The following is a 26,090-nucleotide window of genomic DNA, read 5'->3' on the forward strand; positions in this document are numbered from 1 at the left end:
GGATTTTTTTGATGAGGGATGTAAATCTAACATACCATGCATTGAGAAGCACCGGTTGAAGTTATGGATTCTCTTCAGTGACTGGCATAATACTGTTTTCTTTGGGGTTGTGCCCCTCACAAAATAGTACTATGCCAGTCACTGAAGAGAATCCATAATATCAACTGGAGCCTCTCAATGCATGGTATATTTGATTAATATATAATATTTAAAAGCATAGAAGAGGATATACAGTAGTTAAACTGTGTTCATGAAATCCCACAATGTACTGTAATAGGTTATACTGTATATGCAATATTCCTTAGAGCAAAGATTCTCAGAGTGAACCACATTTTAACCATCTTTAACTGGTTACATGAATCAAATAAGGTTAACTCGTTAAACCTTTGTGTTTTTTAAATGTTATAAATAATGTCAGCTTAGACTTACTGAATGTGTTCAGTTGAAAAAAGTAATGATCCTCATGTTTGAATAGCTGGACTATGTTCAGGGTCAGTGGAATTTATTTCTAGTTAAAGATCTCCCTGGCTGCTCAAACATTGAGAAGGAGGGTACAGAATACACACAACACACAAACGCACAGGGCTGCTGTTATTAACAGTATACTTTCCTGACTCCCTAATCTCATTTGGTTCAAACATACATAGAAAGTAAATTCTGTAAACATCTTCCCCTTTAGGGCGGCACGGTGGTGTAGTGGTTAGCGCTGTCGCCTCACAGCAAGAAGGTCCTGGGTTCGAGCCCCGTGGCCGGCGAGGGCCTTTCTGTGCGGAGTTTGCACAGGTTTCCTCCGGGTGCTCCGGTTTCCCCCACAGTCCAAAGACATGCAGGTTAGGTTAACTTGTGACTCTAAATTGAGCGTAGGTGTGAATGTGAGTGTGAATGGTTGTCTGTGTCTATGTGTCAGCCCTGTGATGACCTGGCGACTTGTCCAGGGTGTACCCCGCCTTTCGCCCGCAGTCAGCTGGGATAGGCTCCAGCTTGCCTGCGACCCTGTGGAACAGGATAAAGCGGCTAGAGATAATGAGATGAGATCTTCCCCTTTATACAACTTATTTGTCACTTATCAATCTCACTGTGTATACACTGACACTGAATAAAAGTAGTTCATATGGAGGTTCTTCCTCACCTGTAGCTTTATTTCTGAGGTTCAGTTTAAGGCATTTATTTCAACAGTCCTTCAGCTGAATGATGTAAATGTAATAATATTTATCAGTGTCATTAAGATGGCATCATGAGCATTTAGGAACATGGATATACAAGGGTTATTCGGGGCACTCAAACTAAGCCTAAGCACAGACTGTCAGTGAAGAATGATCATTGTCGATACAGTGGTGCTTGAAAGTTTGTGAACCCTTTAGAATTTTCTATATTTCTGCATAAATATGACCTAAAACATCATCAGATTTTCACACAAGTCCTAAAAGTAGATAAAGAGAACCCAGTTAAACAAATGAGTCAAAAAATATTATACTTGGTCATTTATTTATTGAGGAAGATGATCCAATATTACATATCTGTGAGTGGCAAAAGTATGTGAACCTTTGCTTTCAGTATCTGGTGTGACCCCCTTGTGCAGCAATAACCGCAACTAAACATTTCCGGTAACTATTGATCAGTCCTGCACACCGGCTTGGAGGAATTTTAGCCCATTCCTCCATACAGAACAGCTTCAACTCTGGGATGTCGGTGGGTTTCCTCACATGAACTGCTCGCTTCAGGTCCTTCCACAACATTTCAATTGGATTAAGGTCAGGACTTTGACTTGGCCATTCCAAAACAGTAACTTTATTCTTCTTTAACCATTTTTCGGCAGAACGACTTGTGTGCTTAGGGTCGTCGTCTTGCTGCATGACCCACCTTCTCTTGAGATTCAGTTTGTGGACAGATTATCCTGACATTTTCCTTTAGAATTCACTGGTATAATTCAGAATTCATTGCTCCATCAGTGATGGCAAGCCGTCCTGGCCCAGATGCAGCAAAACAGGCCCAAACCATGATACTGTCACCACCATGCACACCATTGTTGTTCAGTGTTCTCCTGATGGTGGACTCATGAACATTAACATTAGCCAATGTGAGAGAGGCCTTCAGTTGCTTAAAAGTTACCCTCGGATCCTTTGTGACCTTGCCCACTATTACACGGCTTATTCTTGGAGTGATTTTTGTTGGTCGACCACTCCTGGGGAGGGTAACAATGGTCTTGAATTTCCTCCATTTGTACACAATCTGTCTGACTGTGGATTGGTGGAGTCCAAACTCTTTAGAGATGGTTTTGTAACCTTTTCCAGCCTGATGAGCATCAACAATGCTTTTTCTGAGGTCCTCAGAAATCTCCTTTGTTCGTACCACGATACAGTTCCACAAACATGTGTTGTGAAGATCAGACTTTGATAGATCCCTGTTCCTTAAATAAAACAGGGTGCCCACTCACACCTGATTGTCATCCCATTGATTGAAAACACCTGACTCTAATTTCACCTTCAAATTAACTGCTAATCCTAGAGGTTCACGTACTTTTGCCACTCACAGATATGTAATATTGGATCATTTTCCTCAATAAATAAATGACCAAGTATAATATTTTAGTCTCATTTGTTTAACTGGGTTCTCTTTATCTACTTTTAGGACTTGTGTGGAAATCTGATGATGTTTTAGGTCATATTGATGCAGAAATATAGAAAATTCTAAAGGGCTCACAAACTTTCAAGCATCACTGTATGTGTAATTAGCCCAAGATTAAGTTTTAAGCTGTATATCTGTTCCTTTGTTCTGAATAGAGGAGTTTCTTAAACGTGTAATGAGTTTATTCGGTCTCGTTTTGAAACAAAGGCTTCAGAGCTCTTAAAAGCTATATTACCAATGATGGAGTAATAAATAAAATTTGCAGTCCAGCGATAATACTTCAGCAGTGAGCGACTGGCATAAAATCATGGAATGTCACAATGTATTGCACAGTTCAAGCATCTGTTCACAGTAATGTCCCATTTTTTGTGTGTCTTCTACAGAGGCGTTGGGCTTCCTGCCCCTCCCTGAGTCTCCATCTCAATGGAGTTGGGATTGTTTACGGTAACTGAACCGTACGCTGTGTCAAACAGCCCGTCTTCCTCCTCCTTCATTCTCTTGTATGTGATGTTGGTGTCATCACTGTCCTCTCCATTCAGGTCCTGCTTGCGAAGCACCTCGCTCCTGTACATGCGATACACCAGGATGATGACGGCTGCCTCGGCCGCCTGGAACAGTGCATAGAGCAGCGGGAACATGTACATTGCCCCCATGAGCTGTGGAGGGAAAGCCAACTTCAGGATGGCTGTGCAGAGCTGGATGTTCTGGCAGCCAGTCTCTAGTGATACGGTGCGGCAGCTGTTGGGTGGTAGAGAGAAGATCATAGCCAGCCCATAGCCTGCTGCGTATCCTGCCATTGGCATGAGCACAGCTACTACATACACCGCAGGAGGGATGGTTGCTAGCAGCTCAGGCCCCAGCATGACACCTGTCATGATGAATAGCAGCACCAGTGTGATGAGCATCAGCCACAGTGAAACCTGGTGGATAAACAGGAGCAACAGGTAAGACACTAAGAAGTGAATTTAGCTAACTTCTGAGTGCATTTGATACAGACCTAGCACTCTTACAATGATTTATCTCTATCCAATCTCCAACCTGGTTTCTCACTGTTAGATTTTATTGTGTATCACTGTTCAGAGGTGGGCAATATGACAAAAATGTTATATCATGATATTTTAAAGATATGTCTGTGATACATGACATGCATCATGATATACAGGCTTCCTAACAAACTGCCAGCAGGACAGTATTGTGTTTTGTAAATAAACCTTAAAAATGGTTTGATGACACTTTTATTTAATGTGTACAAAAATTCAATTCAATTTCATATGTACTGTGCTTTTAACGATAAATATTGTTACAAAGCTGTTTTACAGAAATATGGAGCCTAAATTCCAGACATATGAATTTTAAATGTATAAATTTATCCCTAAACAAGGAAGCAAAGAAAAACTCCCTGAGACGACACGAGAAAGAAACCTTGAGAGGAACCGGACTCAAAAGGGAACCCATCCTCACTGGATAGAATGAATCCGACCCGCTGGAGGTAGCCTGTAACCATGGAGCTGTCTGTACCCCTAACAGCTGATCAATGAGAAATGATGCTACCTCCAGCAGGTTGGACTCATTCTTCCGTCTGTACAGCCCCATGTATTTTAAAATCCTTCTTAGAGTGCACATACTTATTACACTGCCATCCACCGTGTTCAGTAACAGCAGAATCTCGCCATGTCTCAACCCAAACATGAAACAGCACTTGATTAAATCATGTAAATGAGCCACATTACCCAGTTTCTTCTCCATATTACCCAGTTTCTTCTCCACACACCTCATTCAAGCCATAGATTCAAACGAGTTTAAAGTTATCACATTATAACGTGAAAAGTTTCACGTTTTAACAATGTAAATGATCACGTGAAACCAAATTATCATGTTATAACATGAAACATTTCATGTAATACTGTGAAAATATATTGTTATAACAATAAACTTTTCACGTTATTACATGATCCTGATTTTTTCCCCTTTTTTTTCTGGTGTGGCAGCAATCAGCGTCCATAGTTCAGTGACGGAGACTTGAGTGCATAACTGCTTTGAGCAGTTGCAGTCTGAAGGATATCCAAGGAAGAACATAAACAACCATCTTTCTGGTTTCTATGTATGTGGTACCATCCATAGTAACCTCATGGCAATCTTTAGGCTGTCCATGTGGGGCCATCCCTCTAAATTAATTAACACTGAATGTACAAAAAAATAACAATTTGTAACAACTTTTTAACATATTATAATTTTAAAAATTCAGACAGTAGAAAACTTTATCAAGAGTTTGTAACCGTTAAATTAAAAGTATATAAAATGATATCACAATACTCATGATATCACTGAAAAGTATATCGTGACACAGTTTATCATGATATTGTTATTATGTTGTCATATTGCCCAGCCCTATTACTATTATTACTGTGAGTTCACCTTCTTGGACTAGTTGTTCTAGCTGTTCATTTATTTTAACAACTAATGCTTGCTGTTATTGAATAGATTTAGAGATTTTCAGTCAGTTTTTTATTTTATTTTTCAGAGTTTTTACAATGCAATTATACAAACACCAACCCTAACCCCCCCAAGGGTACCTATACACACACAAACAAACAAACAAACAAACAAACAAACAAACAAACAAACAAACAATAAATAAATAAATAAATATAAACTTAAATTAAATAAAAAAAAGGGTGCTCATTTATGAAACTAAATTTAATCTTCTATAACACATCCTGTATGTTTTTGTTAATGAATGACTAGTTGCGTAATCAAGAGAAGGATAAATTGTCTATAAATTGTAGAAAAGGACTCCAGGTATTGTGAAATTTATCAGAGGATTTACCCCTGGAATACCTTAGTTTTTCCAGGGGCAAAAAAGCAAGGACTTCTTTTACCCAACAAAAGAAAGATGGGGGACTGGCAGACTTCCATTGCTGCAGGATAAGTCTCCTAGCTAAAAGTGATGCAAATGCAATGGCACATGCTTGGGATGTGGAGATCTGAATATCACCAGCAGTTACACCAAACACAGCAGTGATCGGGTCCAGTGGGATGGACCTGCCACACATACGTGTAAAAACCTCAAATATCTGAGTCCAGAAGTTTGTCAGTGCTGGACATGACCAAAACATACAGTTAGGTCCATATATATTTAGACATTGACACAAATTTTGTTTTTTTTACCTGTTTACTGAAACATATTCAAGTTATAGTTATATAATGGAAATGGACATAAAGTCCAGACTTTCAGCTTTCATTTGAGGGTATCCACATTAAAATTGGATGAAGGATTTAGGAGTTTCAGCTCCTTAACGTGTGCCACCCTGTTTTTAAAGGGACCAAAAGTAATTGGACAATTGACTCAAAGGCTATTTCATGGGCAGGTGTGGGAAATTCCTTCGTTATGTCATTCCCAATTAAGCAGATAAAAGGCCTGGAGTTGATTTGAGGTGTGGTGCTTGCATTTGGAAGATTTTGCTGTGAAGAAAACATGCGGTCAAAGGAGCTCTCCATGCAGGTGAAACAAGCCATCCTTAAGCTGCGAAAACAGAAAAAAACCCATCCGAGAAATTGCTACAATATTAGGAGTGGCAAAATCTACAGTTTGGTACATCCTGAGAAAGAAAGAAAGCACTTGTGAACTCATCAATGCAAAAAGACCTGGACGCCCACAGAAGACAACAGTGGTGGATGATCGCAGAATAATTTCCATGGTGAAGAGAAACCCCTTCACAACAGCCAACCAAGTGAACAACACTCTCCAGGAGGTAGGCCTATCAATATCCAAATCTACCATAAAGAGAAGACTGCATGAAAGTAAATACAGAGGGTTCACTGCACAGTGCAAGCCACTCATAAACCTCAAGAATAAAAAGGCTAGATTGGACTTTGCTAAAAAACATCTAAAAAAGCCAGCAAAGTTCTGGAAGAACATTCTTTGGACAGATGAATCCAAGATCAACCTCTATCAGAATGATGGAAAGAAAAAAGTATGGCGAAGGCGTGGTACAGCTCATGATCCAAAGCATACCACATCATCTGTAAAACACGGCGGAGGCAGTGTGATGGCTTGGGCATGCATGGCTGCCAGTGGCACTGGGTCACTAGTGTTTATTGATGATGTGACACAGGACAGAAGCAGCCGGATGAATTCTGAGGTATTCAGAGACATACTGTATGCTCAAATCCAGCCAAACTGATTGGTCGGCGTTTCATAATACAGATGGACAATGACCCAAAACATAAAGCCAAAGCAACCCAGGAGTTTATTAAAGCAAAGAAGTGGAATATTCTTGAATGGCCAAGTCAGTCACCTGATCTCAACCCAATTGAGCATGCATTTCACTTGTTAAAGACTAAACTTCAGACAGAAAGGCCCACAAACAGACAGCAACTGAAAACCGCTGCAGTAAAGGCCTGGCAGAGCATTAAAAAGGAGGAAACACAGCGTCTGGTGATGTCCATGAGTTCAAGACTTCAGGCAGTCATTGCCAACAAAGGGTTTTCAACCAAGTATTAGAAATGAACATTTTATTTACAATTATTTAATTTGTCCAATTACTTTTGAGCCCCTGAAATGAAGGGATTGTGTTTAAAAAATGCTTTAGTTCCTCACATTTTTATGCAATCATTTTGTTCAACCCACTGAATTAAAGCTGAAAGTCTGAACTTCAACTGCATCTGAATTGTTTTGTTCAAAATTCATTGTGGTAATGTACAGAACCAAAATTAGAAAAATGTTGTCTCTGTCCAAATATTTATGGACCAAACTGTATGCCCAGTAGTAGCTCTGCTCTGTTGACATCTCAGACAATTTGGGTCAGTATCTGGATAAATGGCAGCCAACCGATCCCTAGAGAGATATAGCCTGTGTAGGTTCAGTCATTTTTTAAGTATAAATAATATTCTAAATGATATTAGGCCATAGTAATTGGAATATTATAATTGTAAATATTATATTCTTTTGTTATGAGATTCATCTCATCTCATTATCTGTAGCCCCTTTATCCTGTTCTACAGGGTCGCAGGCAAGCTGGAGCCTATCCCAGCTGACTACGGGCGAAAGGTGGGGTACACCCTGGACAAGTCACCAGGTCATCACAGGGCTGACACATAGACACAGACAACCATTCACACTCACATTCACACCTACGGTCAATTTAGAGTCACCAGTTAACCTAACCTGCATGTCTTTGGACTGTGGGGGAAACCGGAGCACCCGGAGGAAACCCACGCGGACACGGGGAGAACATGCAAACTCTGCACAGAAAGGCCCTCGCTGGCCACGGGGCTCGAACCCGGACCTTCTTGCTGTGAGGCGACAGCGCTAACCACTACACCACCGTGCCGTCCTATTATTATTATTATTATTATTATTATTATTTAGTTTTACTTATATGTTCTTTTTGTGATGTGATGATGTATTTATATTTATTATTTAGTTCTATTTATATGTATATGCATCCCCCCTTTTTTTAATTATTATTATTATTATTATTATTATTATTATTATTATAGGGCACACTGTTATTGGAGCCTAGCTCTGCTGTGTGACCCCCACCATTTTTTTTTATTATGTGTTTATTTATTGTATCTGAGGTGGAAGCTTAATAAAATAAAAAATAAAAATACCAGATTGCTCAATTTATAGTCCGAGGAATTCAGTTCCTTTTTTCTGGCCAGTTGGTGATCTTGCAGCACAGCCACTATTGTCTCTTTTAGCGACTCAGTGGTTAAATAGTATTCTGATGGACTAGTAAGTTGTTTTGGATACACATATCTGCCAAATATGTCAAAGGTATAATGGAGGGTTAAAAACAACCCAATACTGTATTCTGAAAGCTATTTTTAACCAGTACAGATAAGACTGCTAAACCTTTGTAAACCTTTCAGTGTTTTTTTTACCTCATTGCTTTGTAGGAGAATGCTTTATGTTAGCACATTGTATTGAGAGGAACCTGCCTCCAGATATTCCCATTCAATCTATAAAACGGGCTGAAGAAAATACAAAAAGATACCCCTGATTAAAAAATTTAGAATAGATTTATGTATAAACTGAAGACTGGGGGTCACAGATATGTGGACACGTCTGACTCGGTGCTACTTATCAGAGGACAAATGAGCAGAGCCATCAGAGTGACAGCGCAGCCTGCTTTTATCCACACCCTTTAAATTTACAGCACTCTCCTCCCTCCTTTACCCTGTAAAACACACACACACATCTTGATACCCTTTATCACTCTGCTCTTCCCTCTTTCGTTCCCTCCCTCTCTCTATCTCTCATTGACCACCAGGCCCTTATCGGGCTGTTCTTTGATAAAATTAACTGAAAGAAGGAACTCTTGAGGGAAGGAAATTTTATTTTACTGAATATAATTTCTGGCAGCACGGTGCTGTAGTGGTTAGCACTGTCGCCTCACAGCAAGAAGGTCCTGGGTTCGAGCCCAGCGGCCAGCGAGGGCCTTTCTGTGCGGGTTTTGCATGTTCTCCCCATGTTTGTGCGGGTTTCCTCCGGGTGCTCCGGTTTCCCCCACAGTCCAAAGACATGCAGGTTAGGTTAACTGGTGACTCTAAATTGACCGTAGGTGTGAACGTGAGTGTGAATGGTTGTCTGTGTCTATGTGTCAGCCCTGTGATGACCTGGCGACTTGTCCAGGGTGTACCCTGCCTTTCGCCCGTAGTCAGCTGGGCTCCAGCTTGCCTGCGACCCTGTAGAACAGGATAAGCGGCTACAGATAATGGATGGATGGATGAACGTCATTTCTATCCCAAGGCTCCTGTCTAGTATACTGCATTACTGCAGTGTAGCAGCTTAGGATGCTAACTTAAACCTAAGTATTTCATTGTTCCTTAAACAGAAGAAGAAGAAAGGTTATTACTGAACAGGATGGTCAACAGGAACATAATAATATGCTGGTCGGGTGTCCACAAACCTTTTAATATCGGGTATGTTGTTACACAGTAAAAAATGGAGTGTCAATATTGCAGTGTAAACCTATTTTCCTCTGGATAGAGTAGTTATAACACTATGCAGAGTAAAATTGTCTAAATGGTAGTGTCAAAAGTGAGAGTTAATTCCCACAACGACAAAATCTACTCTGCAGGGTGATGATCATTGTTAATTTTGACACAAAATAGAGTAAAATTAACTCTAAAAATCTTACACTGGCTATAGAGTAAATTTTACACTGATTTTGAGTGGGACCAAATGTTATCTGACAGAGAGTTAAATTCAACTCTTAAAGAGTAAAACTGACACTATGATTTTTACTGTGTATTGTCTCATCTCATCTCATCTCATCTCATTATCTCATCTCATTATCTCTAGCCGCTTTATCCTTCTACAGGGTCGCAGGCAAGCTGGAGCCTATCCCAGCTGACTATGGGTGAAAGGCGGGGTACACCCTGGACAAGTCGCCAGGTCATCACAGGGCTGACACTCAGACACAGACAACCATTCACACTCACACCTACGGTCAATTTAGAGTCACCAGTTAACCTAACCTGCATGTCTTTGGACTGTGGGGGAAACCGGAGCACCCGGAGGAAACCCACGCGGAGAACATGCAAACTCTGCACAGAAAGGCCCTCGCTGGCCACGGGGCTCGAACCCGGACCTTCTTGCTGTGAGGCGACAGCGCTAACCACTACACCACCGTGCCGCCCTGTTGTTATTGTCTCCTCATTAAATACTCACCTGTCTCCTGGCTTGCACACATCAGACCACAGATGCAACATTCAGGTCTTGGCTGTGTCTAAACTCTGTGTTAATGGCCATGCTAGTTAGTCTACAGCAGCACGCGGTTTGGGATGTGACCCTCAGCCTGTTTGACGTGTCGGATGTTACCTTGAGCATGATGTCAGCGGCGCGGGGATACCGGGACCTGAGCGCAACCCCGAGTCCGATTGGGATGAGTGTGCTGCACACGGTGAGAGTGACGGCGCCCAGTGGCAGCAGCTGCACCACCGGGGTGTTGATCCATGCACGACTGTACAGCCACAAACACAGTGGCATGAGCAGCAGCGCCAGCACCGTGGACGAGGTGGTCATTATTACACTGTCAACAACACACATTACGCACATGAATTGTGAGTTTTATGGAGACGTTCTTGAAAAAGCATTTTCTAGGTAACATTTATTTCTTATTTATCTTACTACTACTGGTGATGATGGGAAGAAGAAGAGCGTGCAGAGGGGAAACCTTGGAGGAGAAGGGTGTGTTGTGTACCTGAGGTTCATCTCGCCGTTGATCAGGAGGGTCATGAGGTTAGACATGTTGCCCCCCGGGCAGCAACCGCACAGCAGCACCGCCACAGCAGCCACGTCGTCCAGGGAGAAGGCGAGCGCCAGCAGGAAGGCCACCAGAGGCATGATGGCGAACTGGCAGACGGCTGCGAGCAGCACCCCTACTGGCCTGCGCACGTGCTCGCCCATATGACTGATCTCCACCGTGCAGCCGAGCCCGAGCATGGTGATGCACAGGATGAAGCCCACGAACACGTTCATGCCATGGCTCAGTGGCGAGTCCCAGAACGGCACCACAGCCGAGCGCGCAGGTACCACCAAGGTCGCCAAGGCAACGTCCGGGATCTTGGAGGCGTTCATGGCATTCTCCGGGAGGTTTAGGAGCGCCGCTGTGAAGGGCTCACTGCTGGAGTTCTCTATTGTGTTCTTCTCAGATCCCAGGAGGAAAATAAAGAGGGACCCGGAGAGCCTCGGACCGACTGCGCCTTCACCAGCGCGCGCGCAATGTGACGCGACACGACTGGAGTGCGGCGAGTGCACGAGAGCGCGCGCGCGCGCACGCGTCCGGTAAAGGCTGCAGTGGCACCTCTGAGGGCAAGCACAAGAGCATGGAGCCTTAGGTATGATGTAAATAACAGATCATATGAGATGAGAATTTCTGTCCTCAGCCATCATCTTGATAGTCAAACAGGTGTGCGTAAATCTCTCTCTCTCTCTCTCTCTCTCTCTCTCTCTCTCTCTCTCCCATGAAATGAAACGTCCCTGAGAAAGAATAACCAAAGTTAAATTGAATTTAGAAATAACCAAATCCACAAACACACACACACTGAAAGCACTGACGCACGCCTTTGGATGAGTTTCCTCTACACTGCGTCCATCCACACCAACAAATCACACTCAGTCATATCCTGCATCATCATCATCATCATCATCCCTGCAGATGTTTCTGATTTTATTTCCCCATCTAAACGCTGCGCACAAAACCCCATGCTTAATAAGGTTCGCTCTCATTATTCATGCAGTGACTTTCACTACATTTCCTAAGACGTGACCACTCTGTTAGATTAAACAGGGTTTTATATTGCCTGTCCACAGCCCCATGGTTTCAAATATGAGATGTAGAGTGGCAGTGTGCATGGGGGTTCAGGGTTTCAGAGTTTATGACTTAAACTCAGCATGCTTTTTAGCTTGCCATTATCTCAGCTCATCTCATTATCTCCAGCCGCTTTATCCTGTCCTACAGGGTCGCAGGCAAGCTGGAGCCTATCCCAGCTGACTACGGGCGAAGGGCGGGGTACACCCTGGACAAGTCGCCAGGTCATCACAGGGCTGACACATAGACACAGACAACCATTCACACTCACATTCACACCTACGGTCAATTTAGAGTCGCCAGTTAACCTAACCTGCATGTTTTTGGACTGTGGGGGAAACCGGAGCACCCGGAGGAAACCCATGCAGGCACGGGGAGAACATGCAAACTCTGCACAGAAAGGCCCTCGTCGGCCACGGGGCTCGAACCCGGACCTTCTTGCTGTGAGGCGACAGCACTAACTGCTACACCACCGTGCCACCAGCTTGCCATTATTATTATTATTATTATTCGTATAATAGTACAAACAGGGCGGCACGGTGGTGTAGTGGTTAGCGCTGTCGCCTCACAGCAAGAAGGTCCTGGGTTCGAGCCCCGTGGCCGGCGAGGGCCTTTCTGTGTGGAGTTTGCATGTTCTCCCCGTGTCCGCGTGGGTTTCCTCCGGGTCTCCGGTTTCCCCCACAGTCCAAAGACATGCAGGTTAGGTTAACTGGTGACTCTAAATTGACCGTAGGTGTGAATGGTTGTCTGTGTGTCAGCCCTGTGATGACCTGCCGACTTGTCCAGGGTGTACCCCGCCTTTCGCCCGTAGTCAGCTGGGATAGGCTCCAGCTTGCCTGCGACCCTGTAGAAGGATAAAGCGGCTAGAGATAATGTGATGTGATGTGTGTGATAGTACAAACAGTATAGTAGTTAGTACTATACTAGTATACTATAACAGTATAGTAGTTAATAGTAATATATACACTCACCAGCTACTTTTAGATACACCCATACACCACCTGTTTTATGCAGTTCTCCAATCAGTCAATCCCTTGACAGCAGCGCAATGCATCAAATCATGCAGATATAAATCAAGCGCTTTAGTTAATGTTCATTTCAAACATCAGAATGGAAAAAATTGTGATCTCAAAGTGTGACTTTCTTTCACTGTGGCATGGGTGTTGGTTTGAGCCAGATGGACTGGTTTGAGTATTTCAGAAACTGCTGATCTCCTGGGGTTTTCACACATAACAGTCTCTAGAGTTTACACAGAATGGTGCGAAAAACAAAAAAACACAGTGAGTGACAGTTCTGTGGGTGGAAACAGATGCCTTGTTGATAAGAGAGATCAGAGGAAAATGGTTGAGCTGCCAGGAAGGATATAGCAACTCATGACAACTCTTTATAACCATGGAGAGCAGAAAAGCATCTCAGCATGCAACAGCAGAGGATCACATTGGGTTCCACTCCTGCAGCCAAGAACAGGAGTCTTAGAATCAAGGCCCTACCTACATATATCTGACAGCACAGGGGACAAATATAATGTCCCATTTACCTTGAGTGAACGAAAGCAGTCCGATAAATTACAGACCAATAGCACCAACGTCTCATAGAGGTAAATTAATGGAACGTCTGGTAAATGAAAGGTTAATGCACTTCATGGAGGAAAACGGATTGGGGGCAAATTATCAGACTGGTTTCAGAAAAGGAAGAGGCAGAGACTTACTTTGCGTGACCCAGTGATATGTCTGGAGGATGAGGTGAGGAAAACCCAAGTTAAAAAAAGAGACTATGGTTGCTGTATCATTTGATGTGGAGAAAAAGCACATAATATGTTGTGGAAAGTGAGTCTTCTAATGAAGATGCATTTGATGGGAGTAAGGGGAAATGTATTTAATTGGGTTATGGAGTTCTTAAATGGCAGAAGCATTCAAGTTAATATACAATCAGTAATGTCCAGAAAGTGTGTGGTGGAGAATGGGACTCCTCAAGGGAGTGTGATAAGTTCAGTGTTATTTACTATTATGATAAATGACCTATTTGAAGACATTCAGCCAGGAATTGGGAGACATTTGTTTGTGGTCTATGGAAAAGAGGCAGTAATATATATAATCAAGAAAGTTCAGGAAGGGATATTTCAAGTTGAAGAGTGGGGAAGAAGATGAAGTTTTAGGTTTTCTGACAAGAAAACAAAAGTTATGTTTTCTACAAGAAAGAAGATTAGAGTGAATGTTCAGCTGAAACTTTATGCAAGAAAGTTGGAGAGAGTTAAAAGTTTCCAGTTCTTGTGGGGTGCATTTTGATGATAGATTAACATGGAAGGAACATATAGGGCAGCACGGTGGTGTAGTGGTTAGCGCTGTCGCCTCACAGCAAGAAGGTCCGGGTTCGAGCCCCGTGGCCGGCGAGGGCCTTTCTGTGCAGAGTTTGCATGTTCTTCGCGTGGGTTTCCTCCGGGTGCTCCGGTTTCCCCCACAGTCCAAAGACATGCAGGTTAGGTTAACTGGTGACTCTAAATTGACCGTAGGTGTGAATGTGAGTGTGAATGGTTGTCTGTGTCTATGTGTCAGCCCTGTGATGACCTGGCGACTTGTCCAGGGTGTACCCCGCCTTTCGCCCGTAGTCAGCTGGGATAGGCTCCAGCTTGCCTGCGACCCTGTAGAACAGGATAAAGCGGCTAGAGATAATGAGATGAGATGAAATGAGATGAGGAACATATAATGAATTATTAAGAAACGTGAAAAGGTAATGAATGTTAAGAGGTGCGTAGCTTGAGTAGAATGGGGAGCAGACACAGTGGCTTTCAAGCGTACATACAGTATGTGTCTTTCATTAGATCAAGAATAGATTATAGAAATTTAGTATATGGGTCTGTCTCTAAATCACTGTTGTCTAGACTGGATTGAATTCAAGCTAAGGCACTGTCTGTCACAAGGTCTGTGTGCTCTCCATCAGTGTGCTCACTACAGGTTGAGACAGGTGAAATGCCATTGGGTTTGCACCATAAACAATTTCTAGTGAATCTGAAGGGACAAGGGGATAGTTATCCAACAAAACAGGTGATGCATACATGCTGGGAAAGAGTTGTGGTGCAGGTTCCAAGTTTTGGGTGGACTGGAGAATTAGTGGCAAAGGATATGGGTATAGATAATAAGGACTTTTGCCCAATAGCATTCTGGCCTTTAGTCCCGTTATGGGTATTAGAAACTCCTAAAATTGATTTAGAGTTACTTGAGGCTATGTTAGGAAATATGAATTTAGATCTAGTACATAAATAAATTATCTTTTTCATGTAAAAGAGAAATATAAAGAGCATATTCTTATTTTTACTGATGGATCAAATGACACTGAAACAGGTGCCAGAGGAGCAGCTACTTTAGTCCAGGGTCGGAGTGTGTAAATGTACAAAAGAACAGCAAACTGTCTGAGTGTAAACTCGGGAGAATTGTATGCTATATTGATGGCATTACATTGGACAGAACAGATTCAACATCATAAGGTGTTGATGTGCAGTGATTCAGTATCAGCGATCAAAAGTATAGGGATTGGTACCTCTCGTAGTCGGCAAGCTCTAACTCATGAGATTCTGCGTGCAATCAGGGAAGTGACAAGGAGGGGCATTGAGGTTTCATTAATGTGGGTGCCAGCACATATAGGTATCCCAACTAATGAAAAAGTGGACAAATTGGCAAAAAAAAAGGAGTGAAAAGGAAGACATGGATATAAATTGAAATCTTTCCAAAGCTGAAGGGAAAAGTGTTGTGTGGGGAAAAAAATACATTTAGAATGACAACAATGTTGGGAGCAGGAGAGAAAAGGAAGGCACCTGTACTCATTATTGAATAATACAGTAGACTTTAGTGGAGGCTGTGTGGAAGAGGAAGGAACAAGTAATGATGTCAAGACTGAGAATTGGTCACACTAATCAAAACAGCCCAATAAACAGCATTGGAAAGTATTCTAAAGGATTATGTCAGGAGTGTCAATTACCAGAAACAGTACAGCATGAGCTTATATCATACAGGAGGTATATGAGCGATGTATTCAGAAATGAAGGAGACTGGAGTGACAGAAGTATCAGTTAAAAGTATTTTAGAAATTGGGGTGAGTAATCGAGGGAAAAGATGTTTATTTTTAGTTTTGAAAAACACAGGGTTAATTCATATAATATGAGTATTATGGTGTAATGCAACAATAAGGATGCCAGCTGCCAGAAGAAGATGAAGATGATAATGATGATGATGATGATTTGTGCCGGTGTAACAGGCCATAGTATACCCCCAGTCCGGACTATACCTGGGGTTAAAGTGGCCTAGGCTAGATTATACCCAGGATATGTTATGGCCTGGGCCAATTTATACTCTGGGGTATATTATAGCCTAGGCCAATTCATACCCCTCATGCCAATTTATACCCCCATGATACCAGTAGCATTGAGCGATATACACAAGAATTACTTAATTTTTCAACATTTTACTGAGAATTCAGTTTTGTCAGGTAAGTTAAGTGAGAAAGCTAACTGACCTAAATCTTAAAACTCTTAACACATAGACTTTTATTACTTCAACCAGAAAAACTTTCTCATCTCATCTCATTATCTCTAGCCGCTTTATCCTTCTACAGGGTCGCAGGCAAGCCGGAGCCCATCCCAGCTGACTACGGGCAAAAGGCGGGGCACACCCTGGACAAGTCGCCAGGTCATCACAGGGCTGACACACAGACACAGACAACCATTCACACTCACATTCAAACCTACGGTCAATTTAGAGTCACCAGTTAACCTAACCTGCATGTCTTTGGACTGTGGGGGAAACCGGAGCACCCGGAGGAAACCCACACGGACACGGGGAGAACATGCAAACTCCACACAGAAAGGCCCTCGCCGGCCCCGGGGCTCGAACCCAGGACCTTCTTGCTGTGAGGCGACAGCGCTAACCACTACACCACCGTGCCGCCCAGAAAAACTTTAATCACTAAAAATATTAAACTTCCACAAAGATCAAAGATTACTGCCACACTTCTCAGTAGTGTTTACACATTAAAATAAAACCACATATCCAAAACATTATAATGCAATTGTACACAGCTACAGTTGAACTTTTAACTGTCACGTATCAATGAGTTAGATCTTATATCAATAGAATTACAACCCCGATTCCAAAAAAGTTGGGACAAAGTACAAATTGTAAAAAAAAAAAAGGAATGCAATAATTTACAAATCTCAAAAACTGATATTGTATTCACAATAGAACATAGACAACATATCAAATGTCGAAAGTGAGACATTTTGAAATTTTATGCCAAATATTGGCTCATTTGAAATTTCACGACAGCAACACATCTCAAAAAAGTTGGGACAGGGGCAATAAGAGGCTGGAAAAGTTAAAGGTACAAAAAAGGAACAGCTGGAGGACCAAATTGCAACTCATTAGGTCAATTGGCAATAGGTCATTAACATGACTGGGTATAAAAAGAGCATCTTGGAGTGGCAGCGGCTCTCAGAAGTAAAGATGGGAAGAGGTCACCAATCCCCCCAATTCTGTGTCGACAAATAGTGGAGCAATATCAGAAAGGAGTTTGACAGTGTAAAATTGCAAAGAGTTTGAACAGATCATCATCTACAGTGCATAATATCATCAAAGGATTCAGAGAATCTGGAAGAATCTCTGTGCGTAAGGGTCAAGGCCGGAAAACCATACTGGGTGCCCGTGATCTTCGGGCCCTTAGACGGCACTGCATCACATACAGGCATGCTTCTGTATTGGAAATCACAAAATGGGCTCAGGAATATTTCCAGAGAACATTATCTGTCTCCAGGACTCCCGAGGCAGCTGACGGGTATCGGCAGGCCAGGCGTGCTGCAGCTCGGGCAGTTGCGGAGGCAAAAACTCGGAACTGGGAGGAGTTCGGGGAGGCCATGGAGAAGGACTATCGGTCGGCCTCGAAGAAATTCTGGCAAACCGTCCGGCGCCTCAGGAGGGGGAAGCAGTACTCTGCCAACACTGTTTACAGTGCGGGTGGGGAGCTGTTGACCTCGACTGGGGACATTGTCGGGCGGTGGAAGGAATACTTTGAGGATCTCCTCAATCCCACCGTCATGTCTTCCACTGAGGAGACTGAGGCTGATGACTCAGAGGTGGACTCGTCCATTACCCAAGCCGAAGTCACTGAGGTGGTTTGCAAGCTCCTCGGTGGCAAGGCACCGGGGGTGGATGAGATCCGCCCTGAGTATCTCAAGTCTCTGGATGTTGTGGGGCTGTCTTGGTTGACACGCCTCTGCAACATCGCGTGGCGGTCAGGGACAGTGCCTCTGGAGTGGCAGACTGGGGTGGTGGTCCCTCTTTTTAAGAAAGGGGACCGGAGAGTGTGCCCCAATTATAGGGGAATCACACTTCTCAGCCTCCCAGGGAAGGTTTACTCCAGGGTACTGGAGAGGAGAATTCGACCAATAGTCGAACCTCGGATCCAGGAGGAACAATGCGGTTTTCGTCCTGGTCGCGGAACACTGGACCAGCTCTATACCCTTCATAGGGTGCTCGAGGGTTCATGGGAGTTTGCCCAACCAGTCCACATGTGCTTTGTGGATCTGGAGAAGGCATTCGACCGTGTCCCCCGTAGTATTCTGTGGGGGGTGCTTCGGGAGTATGGGGTTCGGGGCTCTTTGCTAAGGGCTGTCCGGTCCCTGTACGAACGGAGCAGGAGTCTGGTTCGCATTGCCGGCAGTAAGTCAGACCTGTTCCCAGTGCATGTTGGACTCCGGCAGGGCTGCCCTTTGTCACCGGTTCTGTTCATAATTTTTATGGACAGAATTTCTAGGCGCAGCCAGGGGCCAGAAGGAATCCTGTTTGGGAACCACAGGATTTCATCTCTGCTTTTTGCGGATGATGTTGTCCTGTTGGCTTCTTCAAACCAGGACCTTCAGCATGCACTGGGGCGGTTTGCAGTCGAGTGTGAAGCGGCTGGGATGAGAATCAGCACCTCCAAGTCCGAGGCCATGGTTCTCAACCGGAAAAGGGTGGCTTGCCCTCTCCAGGTTGGTGGAGAAGTTCTGCCTCAAGTGGAGGAGTTTAAGTATCTCGGGATCTTGTTCACGAGTGAGGGAAGGATGGAGCGTGAGATCGACAGGCGGATCGGTGCAGCCTCCGCAGTGATGCGGTCGCTTTACCGGTCCGTTGTGGTGAAGAAGGAGCTGAGCCAAAAGGCGAAGCTCTCAATTTACCGGTCGATCTACGTTCTGACTCTCACCTATGGTCATGAGCTTTGGGTAATGACCGAAAGGACAAGATCGCGGATACAAGCGGCCGAAATGAGTTTCCTTCGCAGGGTGGCTGGGCGCTCCCTTAGAGATAGGGTGAGAAGCACAGTCACTCGGGAGGAGCTCGGAGTAGAGCTGCTGCTGCTCCACATCGAGAGGAATCAGCTGAGGTGGCTCGGGCATCTTTTTCGGATGCCTCCTGGACGCCTCCCTGGGGAGGTGTTCCAGGCATGTCCCCCCGGGAGGAGGCCCCGGGGAAGACCCAGGACACGCTGGAGGGACTATGTCTCTCGGCTGGCCTGGGAACGCCTCGGTGTTCTTCCCGAGGAGCTGGCCGAGGTGTCTGGGGAAAGGGAAGTTTGGGCTTCCCTGCTTAGACTGCTGCCTCCGCGACCCGGTCCCGGATAAAGCGGAAGAAGACGAGACGAGACGAGACGAACATTATCTGTGAACACAATTCACCGTGCCATCCGCTGTTGCCAGCTAAAACTCTATAGTTCAAAGAAGAAGCCGTATCTAAACACGATCCAGAAGCGCAGATGTCTTCTCTGGGCCAAGGCTCATTTAAAATGGACTGTGGCAAAGTGGAAAACTGTTCTGTGGTCAGAGGAATCAAAATTTGAAGTTCTTTATGGAAATCAGGGACGCCTTGTCATTCGGACTAAAGAGGAGAAGGACGACCCAAGTTATCAGCGCTCAGTTCAGAAGCCTGCATCTCTGATGGTATGGGGTTGCATTAGTGCGTGTGGCATGGGCAGCTTACACATCTGGAAAGACACCATCAATGCTGAAAGGTATATCCAGGTTCTAGAGCAACATATGCTCCCATCCAGACGATGTCTCTTTCAGGGAAGACCTTGCATTTTCCAACATGACAATGCTTCACCACATACTGCATCAATTACAGCATCATGGCTGCGTAGAAGAAGGGTCCGGGTACTGAACTGGCCAGTCTGCAGTCCAGATCTTTCACCCATAGAAAACATTTGGCGCATCATAAAACGGAAGATACGACAAAAAAGACCTAAGACAGTTGAGCAACTAGAATCCTACATTAGACAAGAATGGGTTAACATTCTTATCCCTAAACTTGAGCAACTTGTCTCCTCAGTCCCCAGACGTTTACAGACTGTTGTAAAGAGAAAAGGGGATGTCTCACAGTGGTAAACATGGCCTTGTCCCAACTTTTTTGAGATGTGTTGTTGTCATGAAATTTAAAATCACCTAATTTTTCTCTTTAAATGATACATTTTCTCAGTTTAAACATTTTATATGTCATCTATGTTCTATTCTGAATAAAATATGGAATTTTGAAACTTCCACATCATTGCATTCCATTTTTATTTACAATTTGTACTTTGTCCCAACTTTTTTGGAATCAGGGTTGTACAATATTTTGGGTGAAAGCTCTCTCTCTCTCTCTCTCTCTCTCTCTCTCTCTCTATATATATATATATATATATATATATATATATATATATATATATGTGTGTGTGTGTGTACAGTTTGGAAGGCCTGCTTAACACATTTTCCCGCTTCAACATTTGTGTATCGGTAACATTTTAGCACACACGTACACACACTGACACAAAGGACAAGACCTTTCAACCAGAGTGAATATAAATACAGAATGCCATATGATCTCTGTTAAATGGTCGAGTCCACTGATGTAAATGAAAGGGTAGATCAGAATCAATGTATCAACAAACACAGTGTGAAATAAATTGCAGATTTATTTGTTTAAAAAATACTTAGATGTATACTAAATCAAGAAGATTACATTATGAAATGAATAGTAAGGCCGCCTGCTATGCTCACTTTTAAGTAAAACCATCACTACAGTACATCGGCAGTGCGTCCCCCTCCACACACGCTACATACATGCATGAACTATCTTAGCCTTATTACTTAGTTACAGTGCCAGCAGTGTGTTAAACAGTCGAGTCCACTGAAAAACGTGCAAGGAAGCTCAAGATGTTATGTAAACATATTCCTTATATTGATTTCACAGACATCTATCCCCACTAATAGGATTTAACGTCAGCATCTCACTAGCTAGGGCCCTAGTAAAAATAGACTTTCCTAACTGTAATTTACAAAGATTTCAGTTTACAAATGATGACGTGTGCACAAAATGAGAAAACCTTTAATCACTTGGAAACAGGAACTCGTTCGGTTCCCTCCGGGTTGAAAAGTGAGTATACTGTATATACTACTGTGGAAATACAATCAAATCCTCTTTACACAGAGGGGTATATTCTGGCCTGGAGGGGTATAGTCTGGCCTAGGCTATTTTAGACCCTGGGTATAGTTTGGCCTAGGACAGTTTATCCCCCGGGGTATACTCTGGCCTGGGCCAAACTATATACAGTGGGGCAAAAAAGTATTTAGTCAGTCACCAATTGTGCAAGTTCTCCCACTTAAAAAGATGAGAGAGGCCTGTCATTTTCATCATAGGTATACCTCAACTATGAGAGACAGAATGAGAAAAAAAATCCAGAAAATCACATTGTCTGATTTTTAAAGAATTTATTTGCAAATTATGGTGGAAAATAAGTATTTGGTCAATAACAAAAGTTCATCTCAATACTTTGTTATAGACGCTTTGTTGGCAATGACAGAGGTCAAACGTTTTCTGTAAGTCTTCACAAGGTTTTCACACACTGTTGCTGGTATTTTGGCCCATTCCTCCATGCAGATCTCCTCTAGAGCAGTGATGTTTTGGGGCTGTCGCTGAGCAACATGGACTTTCAACTCCCTCCAAAGATTTTCTATGGGGTTGAGATCTGGAGACTGGCTAGGCCACTCCAGGACCTTGAAATGCTTCTTACGAAGCCACTCCTTCGTTGCCCAGGTGGTGTGTTTGGGATCACTGTCATGCTGAAAGACCCAGCCACGTTTCATCTTCAATGCCCTTGCTGATGGAAGGAGGTTTTCACTCAAAATCTCACGATACATGGCCCCATTCATTCTTTCCTTTACATGGATCAGTCGTCCTGGTCCCTTTGCAGAAAAACAGCACCAAAGCATGATGTTTCCACCCCCATGATTCACAGTAGGTATGGTGTTCTTTGGATGCAACTCGGCATTCTTTCTCCTCCAAACACGACAAGTTGAGTTTTTACCAAAAAGTTCTATTTTGGTTTCATATGACATTCTCCCAATCCTCTTCTGGATCATCCAAATGCTCTCTAGCAAACTTCAGACGGGCCTGGACATGTACCGGCTTAAGCAGGGGGACACGTCTGGCACTGCAGGATTTGAGTCCCTGGCGGCGTAGTGTGTTACTGATGGTAGCCTTTGTTACTTTGGTCCCAGCTCTCTGCAGGTCATTCACTAGGTCCTCCCGTGTGGTTCTGGGATTTTTGCTCACCGTTCTTGTGGTCATTTTGACCCCACGGGGTGAGATCTTGCATGGAGCCCCAGATCGAGGGAGATTATCAGTGGTCTTGTATGTCTTCCATTTTCTAATAATTGCTCCCACAGTTGATTTCTTCACACCAAGCTGCTTACCTATTGCAGATTCAGTCTTCCCAGCCTGGTGCAGGCCTACAATTTTGTTTCTGGTGTCCTTTGACAGCTCTTTGGTCTTGGCCATAGTGAAGTTTGGAGTGTGACAGTTTGAGGTTGTGGACAGGTGTCTTTTATACTGATAACGAGTTCAAACAGGTGCCATTAATACAGGTAACGAGTGGAGGACAGAGGAGCCTCTGAAAGAAGAAATTATAGGTCTGTGAGAGCCAGAAATCTTGCTTGTTTGTAGGTGACCAAATACTTATTTTACCGAGGAATTTATCAATTAATTAATTAAAAATCCTACAATGTGATTTCCTGGATTCTTTCCCCCCATTCTGTCTCTCATAGTTGAAGTGTACCTATGATGAAAATTACAGGCCTCTCTCATCTTTTTAAGTGGGAGAACTTGCACAATTGGTGGCTGACTAAATACTTTTTTGCCCCACTGTATATATATATTTTTTTAAATGGTTTTTTTGGGCTTTTTTCACCTTTATTATTGGATAGGACAGTGTAGAGACAGGAAATGAGCGGGAGAGAGAGAGACGGGGAGGGATTGGGAAATGACCTCGGGCCGGAATCAAACCCAGGTCCCCGGATTTATGGTATGGCGCCTTATCCACCTGAGCCACGACACCCCCCAAACTATATATTTTAATCTGGTTTAATCTGGGCAGGGGTTAATTTGGCCTGCTACACTTGAATTGCAAACAAAAGCCAGGCATCGCAAACGAGAGAATTGCAAACAAAAAGACATTAATAATTTGTTTGGAAGTTACACATTTTGCTTCAGTGAGTTTTATTCGCTCTCAAAGTCATATTTTTATTTGCAATTCAAGAAGTTTCCTTTGATACTTTAGGCACAAATTTGAAGTGTAGAGAACAGCTATTAAAACATTGTAAACTTTTAACCAAACTGACTAAAGATGGGCGGCACGGTGGTGTAGTGGTTAGCGCTGTCGCCTCACAGCAAGAAGGTCCGGGTTCGAGCCCCGTGGCCGGCGAGGGCCTTTCTGTGCGGAGTTTGCATGTTGTCCGCGTGGGTTTCCTCCGGGTGCTCTGGTTTCCCCCACAGTCCAAACACATGCAGGTTAGGTTAACTGGTGACTCTAAATTGACCGTAGGTGTGAATGTGAGTGTGAATGGTTGTCTGTGTCTATGTGTCAGCCCTGTAATGACCTGGCGACTTGTCCAGGGTGTACCTCGCCTTTCACCCGTAGTCAGCTGGGATAGGCTCCAGCTTGCCTGCGACCCTGCAGAAGGATAAAGTGGCTAGAGATAATGAGATGAGATGACTAAAGATGGAGCGAGTTGCAGCATGATTTTATAAGAGTCGACTATAGAATGCATATAAAACCTGCACTTGTTTAGAACAGAACTTCGCCCCTCCCAATATGGTGGACGCTTTGACGTGTCGGTAAACAGCTCACCAGAGCCTAATGCGCCCTCTGCTGTTTCCTGATATAAGTCTACTAGTGCATCTCAAAATATTGGAATATCATGAAAAAGTTCTTTTTTTGTTTCATAATTTAATTCAGAAAGGTAAACTTTCATATATTCTATATTCATTACACGTAAAGTGAAATATTTCAAGGATTTTTGGTTTTAATTTTGATGATTATGATCATGAAAATCAGAAATCCAGTATCTCACATGATTAGAATATTTCATTTTGATTTTGAGTAAAACAGTATAAATATCGTGTATCTCTCAGTCTAGTTCAGTACACACAACCACAATCATGGGGAAGACTGCTGACGTTACAGTTGTCCAGAAGACCATCAGTGACACCTTCCACAAGGAAGATTAGCCTGACTATGGGTGAGAGGCGGGGTACACCCTGGACAACTCTCCAGGTCATCACAGGACTGACACATAGAGACAAACAACCATTCACACCTACAGTCAATTTAGAGCCACCAATTAGCCTAACCTGCATGTCTTTGGACTGTGGGGGAAACCAGAGCACCCGGAGGAAACCCACGCAGACACGGGGAGAACATGCAAACTCCACACAGAAAGGCCCCCATCGGCCACTGGGGCTTGAACCCAGAACCTTCTTGCTGTGAGGCGACAGTGCTAACCACTATACCGCCATGCCGCCCCACCTAAATATTCACAGAGTAATTTTTAATGAAAAGCAAAATATCTGCAGATGATCGTGAAGATTGTTCCATCCATCCATTATCCGTAGCCGCTTATCCTGTCCTACAGGGTCGCAGGCAAGCTGGAGCCTATCCCAGCTGACTATGGGTGAGAGGCGGGGTACACCCTGGACAAGTCGCCAGGTCATCACAGGGCTGACACAGAGACACAGACAACCATTCACACTCACATTCACACCTACGGTCAATTTAGAGTCACCAGTTAACCTAACCTGCATGTCTTTGGACTGTGGGGGAAACCGGAGCACCCGGAGGAAACCCACATAGACACGGGGAGAACATGCAAACTCCACACACAAAGGCCCCCATCGGCCACTGGGGCTTGAACCCAGAACCTTCTTGCTGTGAGGCGACAGTGCTAACCACTACACCACCATGCCGCCCCACCTAAATATTCACAGAGTAATTTTTAATGAAAAGCAAAATATCTGCAGATGATTGTGAAGATTATTGAGAGGCTAAAAAAATTGTAAAGGTGGTTTATATTAATGCTCACCATGACATAGTGTGTTTACATCCTAGTCCACACTAAAAAAAAATGTCCAAAAGCCCAATCCATCACTTTTTAAGCTCAAATCATTTCCAGGTAAATTATATGTTGGTCACAAAATATGAGGGGTGGAAGAAAGAACAATTAATTGATTTTTTTTTAATTGGAGGTGATGAAAATGCATGTGAATTAAAAAACAGAGGGGCAAAAATGGATTTCTGTTTTCATTATATAATCACTGTTTTAATCAAATCGGCTTCAAATAAATCAAATTGATAATCACTTGATAATTTATCACTGATTTTCATTTCACATACATTTTTACCCCTCTATTAACTAGATGGAGGCATCATTGATCATTGACTGTTTAGTAAAGTACAAGGTACACCAGTGTAGCGTGTGTGTGTGTGTGTGTGTGAGAAAGAGAGACAGAGAGAGAGAGAGAGCTCTGTATGAATGATTCACTCTTATTGATCCGGAATCTTCTGCAGCTTTCACACAAGGTGCATAAAGGCGACTTTTTGTTCAAAAATGATTTACCAACTTATATCTAGAGATATTTACTAACCTACAAATCCTTTATTAATCATACAGCCTGCAATAAAACTACCGAGTCTAATCCTCACCTTAGTTTTTCTGACTGTTGGACTGGACATGAAGTCCTGACAGTGTTTGTTTAGTGACAGATCTCCCCATGACCCTTATCCCTGTAAGAGCTGATGAACTCTCAGTCT

At 43.4% G+C, this 26,090-nt stretch overlaps 2 protein-coding genes across 2 annotated transcripts in view; one reads left to right on the forward strand and one right to left on the reverse strand.

Moving 5' to 3' along the window:
* Positions 1–3,002: 3,002 nt before the first annotated feature.
* Positions 3,003–11,095, reverse strand: slc10a4 (solute carrier family 10 member 4). The gene is made up of 3 exons (XM_060916042.1): positions 10,839–11,095; positions 10,457–10,667; positions 3,003–3,545 (listed from the first exon to the last, which is right to left on the reverse strand). The coding sequence occupies exons 1-3, from the start codon at positions 11,078–11,080 to the stop codon at positions 3,003–3,005; spliced, it is 996 nt and encodes a 331-aa protein (XP_060772025.1). The 5' UTR covers positions 11,081–11,095.
* Positions 3,533–26,090, forward strand: part of si:dkey-90m5.4 (leucine-rich alpha-2-glycoprotein) — a 38,012-nt gene continuing 15,454 nt past the window's right edge. Inside the window, exon 1 of the mRNA XM_060916041.1 lies at positions 3,533–3,569. The gene's annotated coding sequence lies outside the window, so the exon portion shown is untranslated. The remainder of the gene's footprint in view (positions 3,570–26,090) is intronic.

Source organism: Neoarius graeffei, chromosome 3 (genome assembly GCF_027579695.1).
Source record: "Neoarius graeffei isolate fNeoGra1 chromosome 3, fNeoGra1.pri, whole genome shotgun sequence".
In the NCBI taxonomy this organism is placed as follows: domain Eukaryota; kingdom Metazoa; phylum Chordata; class Actinopteri; order Siluriformes; family Ariidae; genus Neoarius; species Neoarius graeffei.

Bases quoted from the DNA above. Each gene is read 5' to 3' on its own strand.
- slc10a4 (XM_060916042.1), bottom strand. From the start codon at position 11,080: ATGCTCGGGCTCGGCTGCACGGTGGAGATCAGTCATATGGGCGAGCAC. The intron at 10,668-10,838 runs GTACACAACACA...TGTTGTTGACAG, and splicing joins AACGGCGAGATGAACCTCAG to TGTAATAATGACCACCTCGT. The intron at 3,546-10,456 runs GTAACATCCGAC...TTTATCCACCAG, and splicing joins CCGCTGACATCATGCTCAAG to GTTTCACTGTGGCTGATGCT.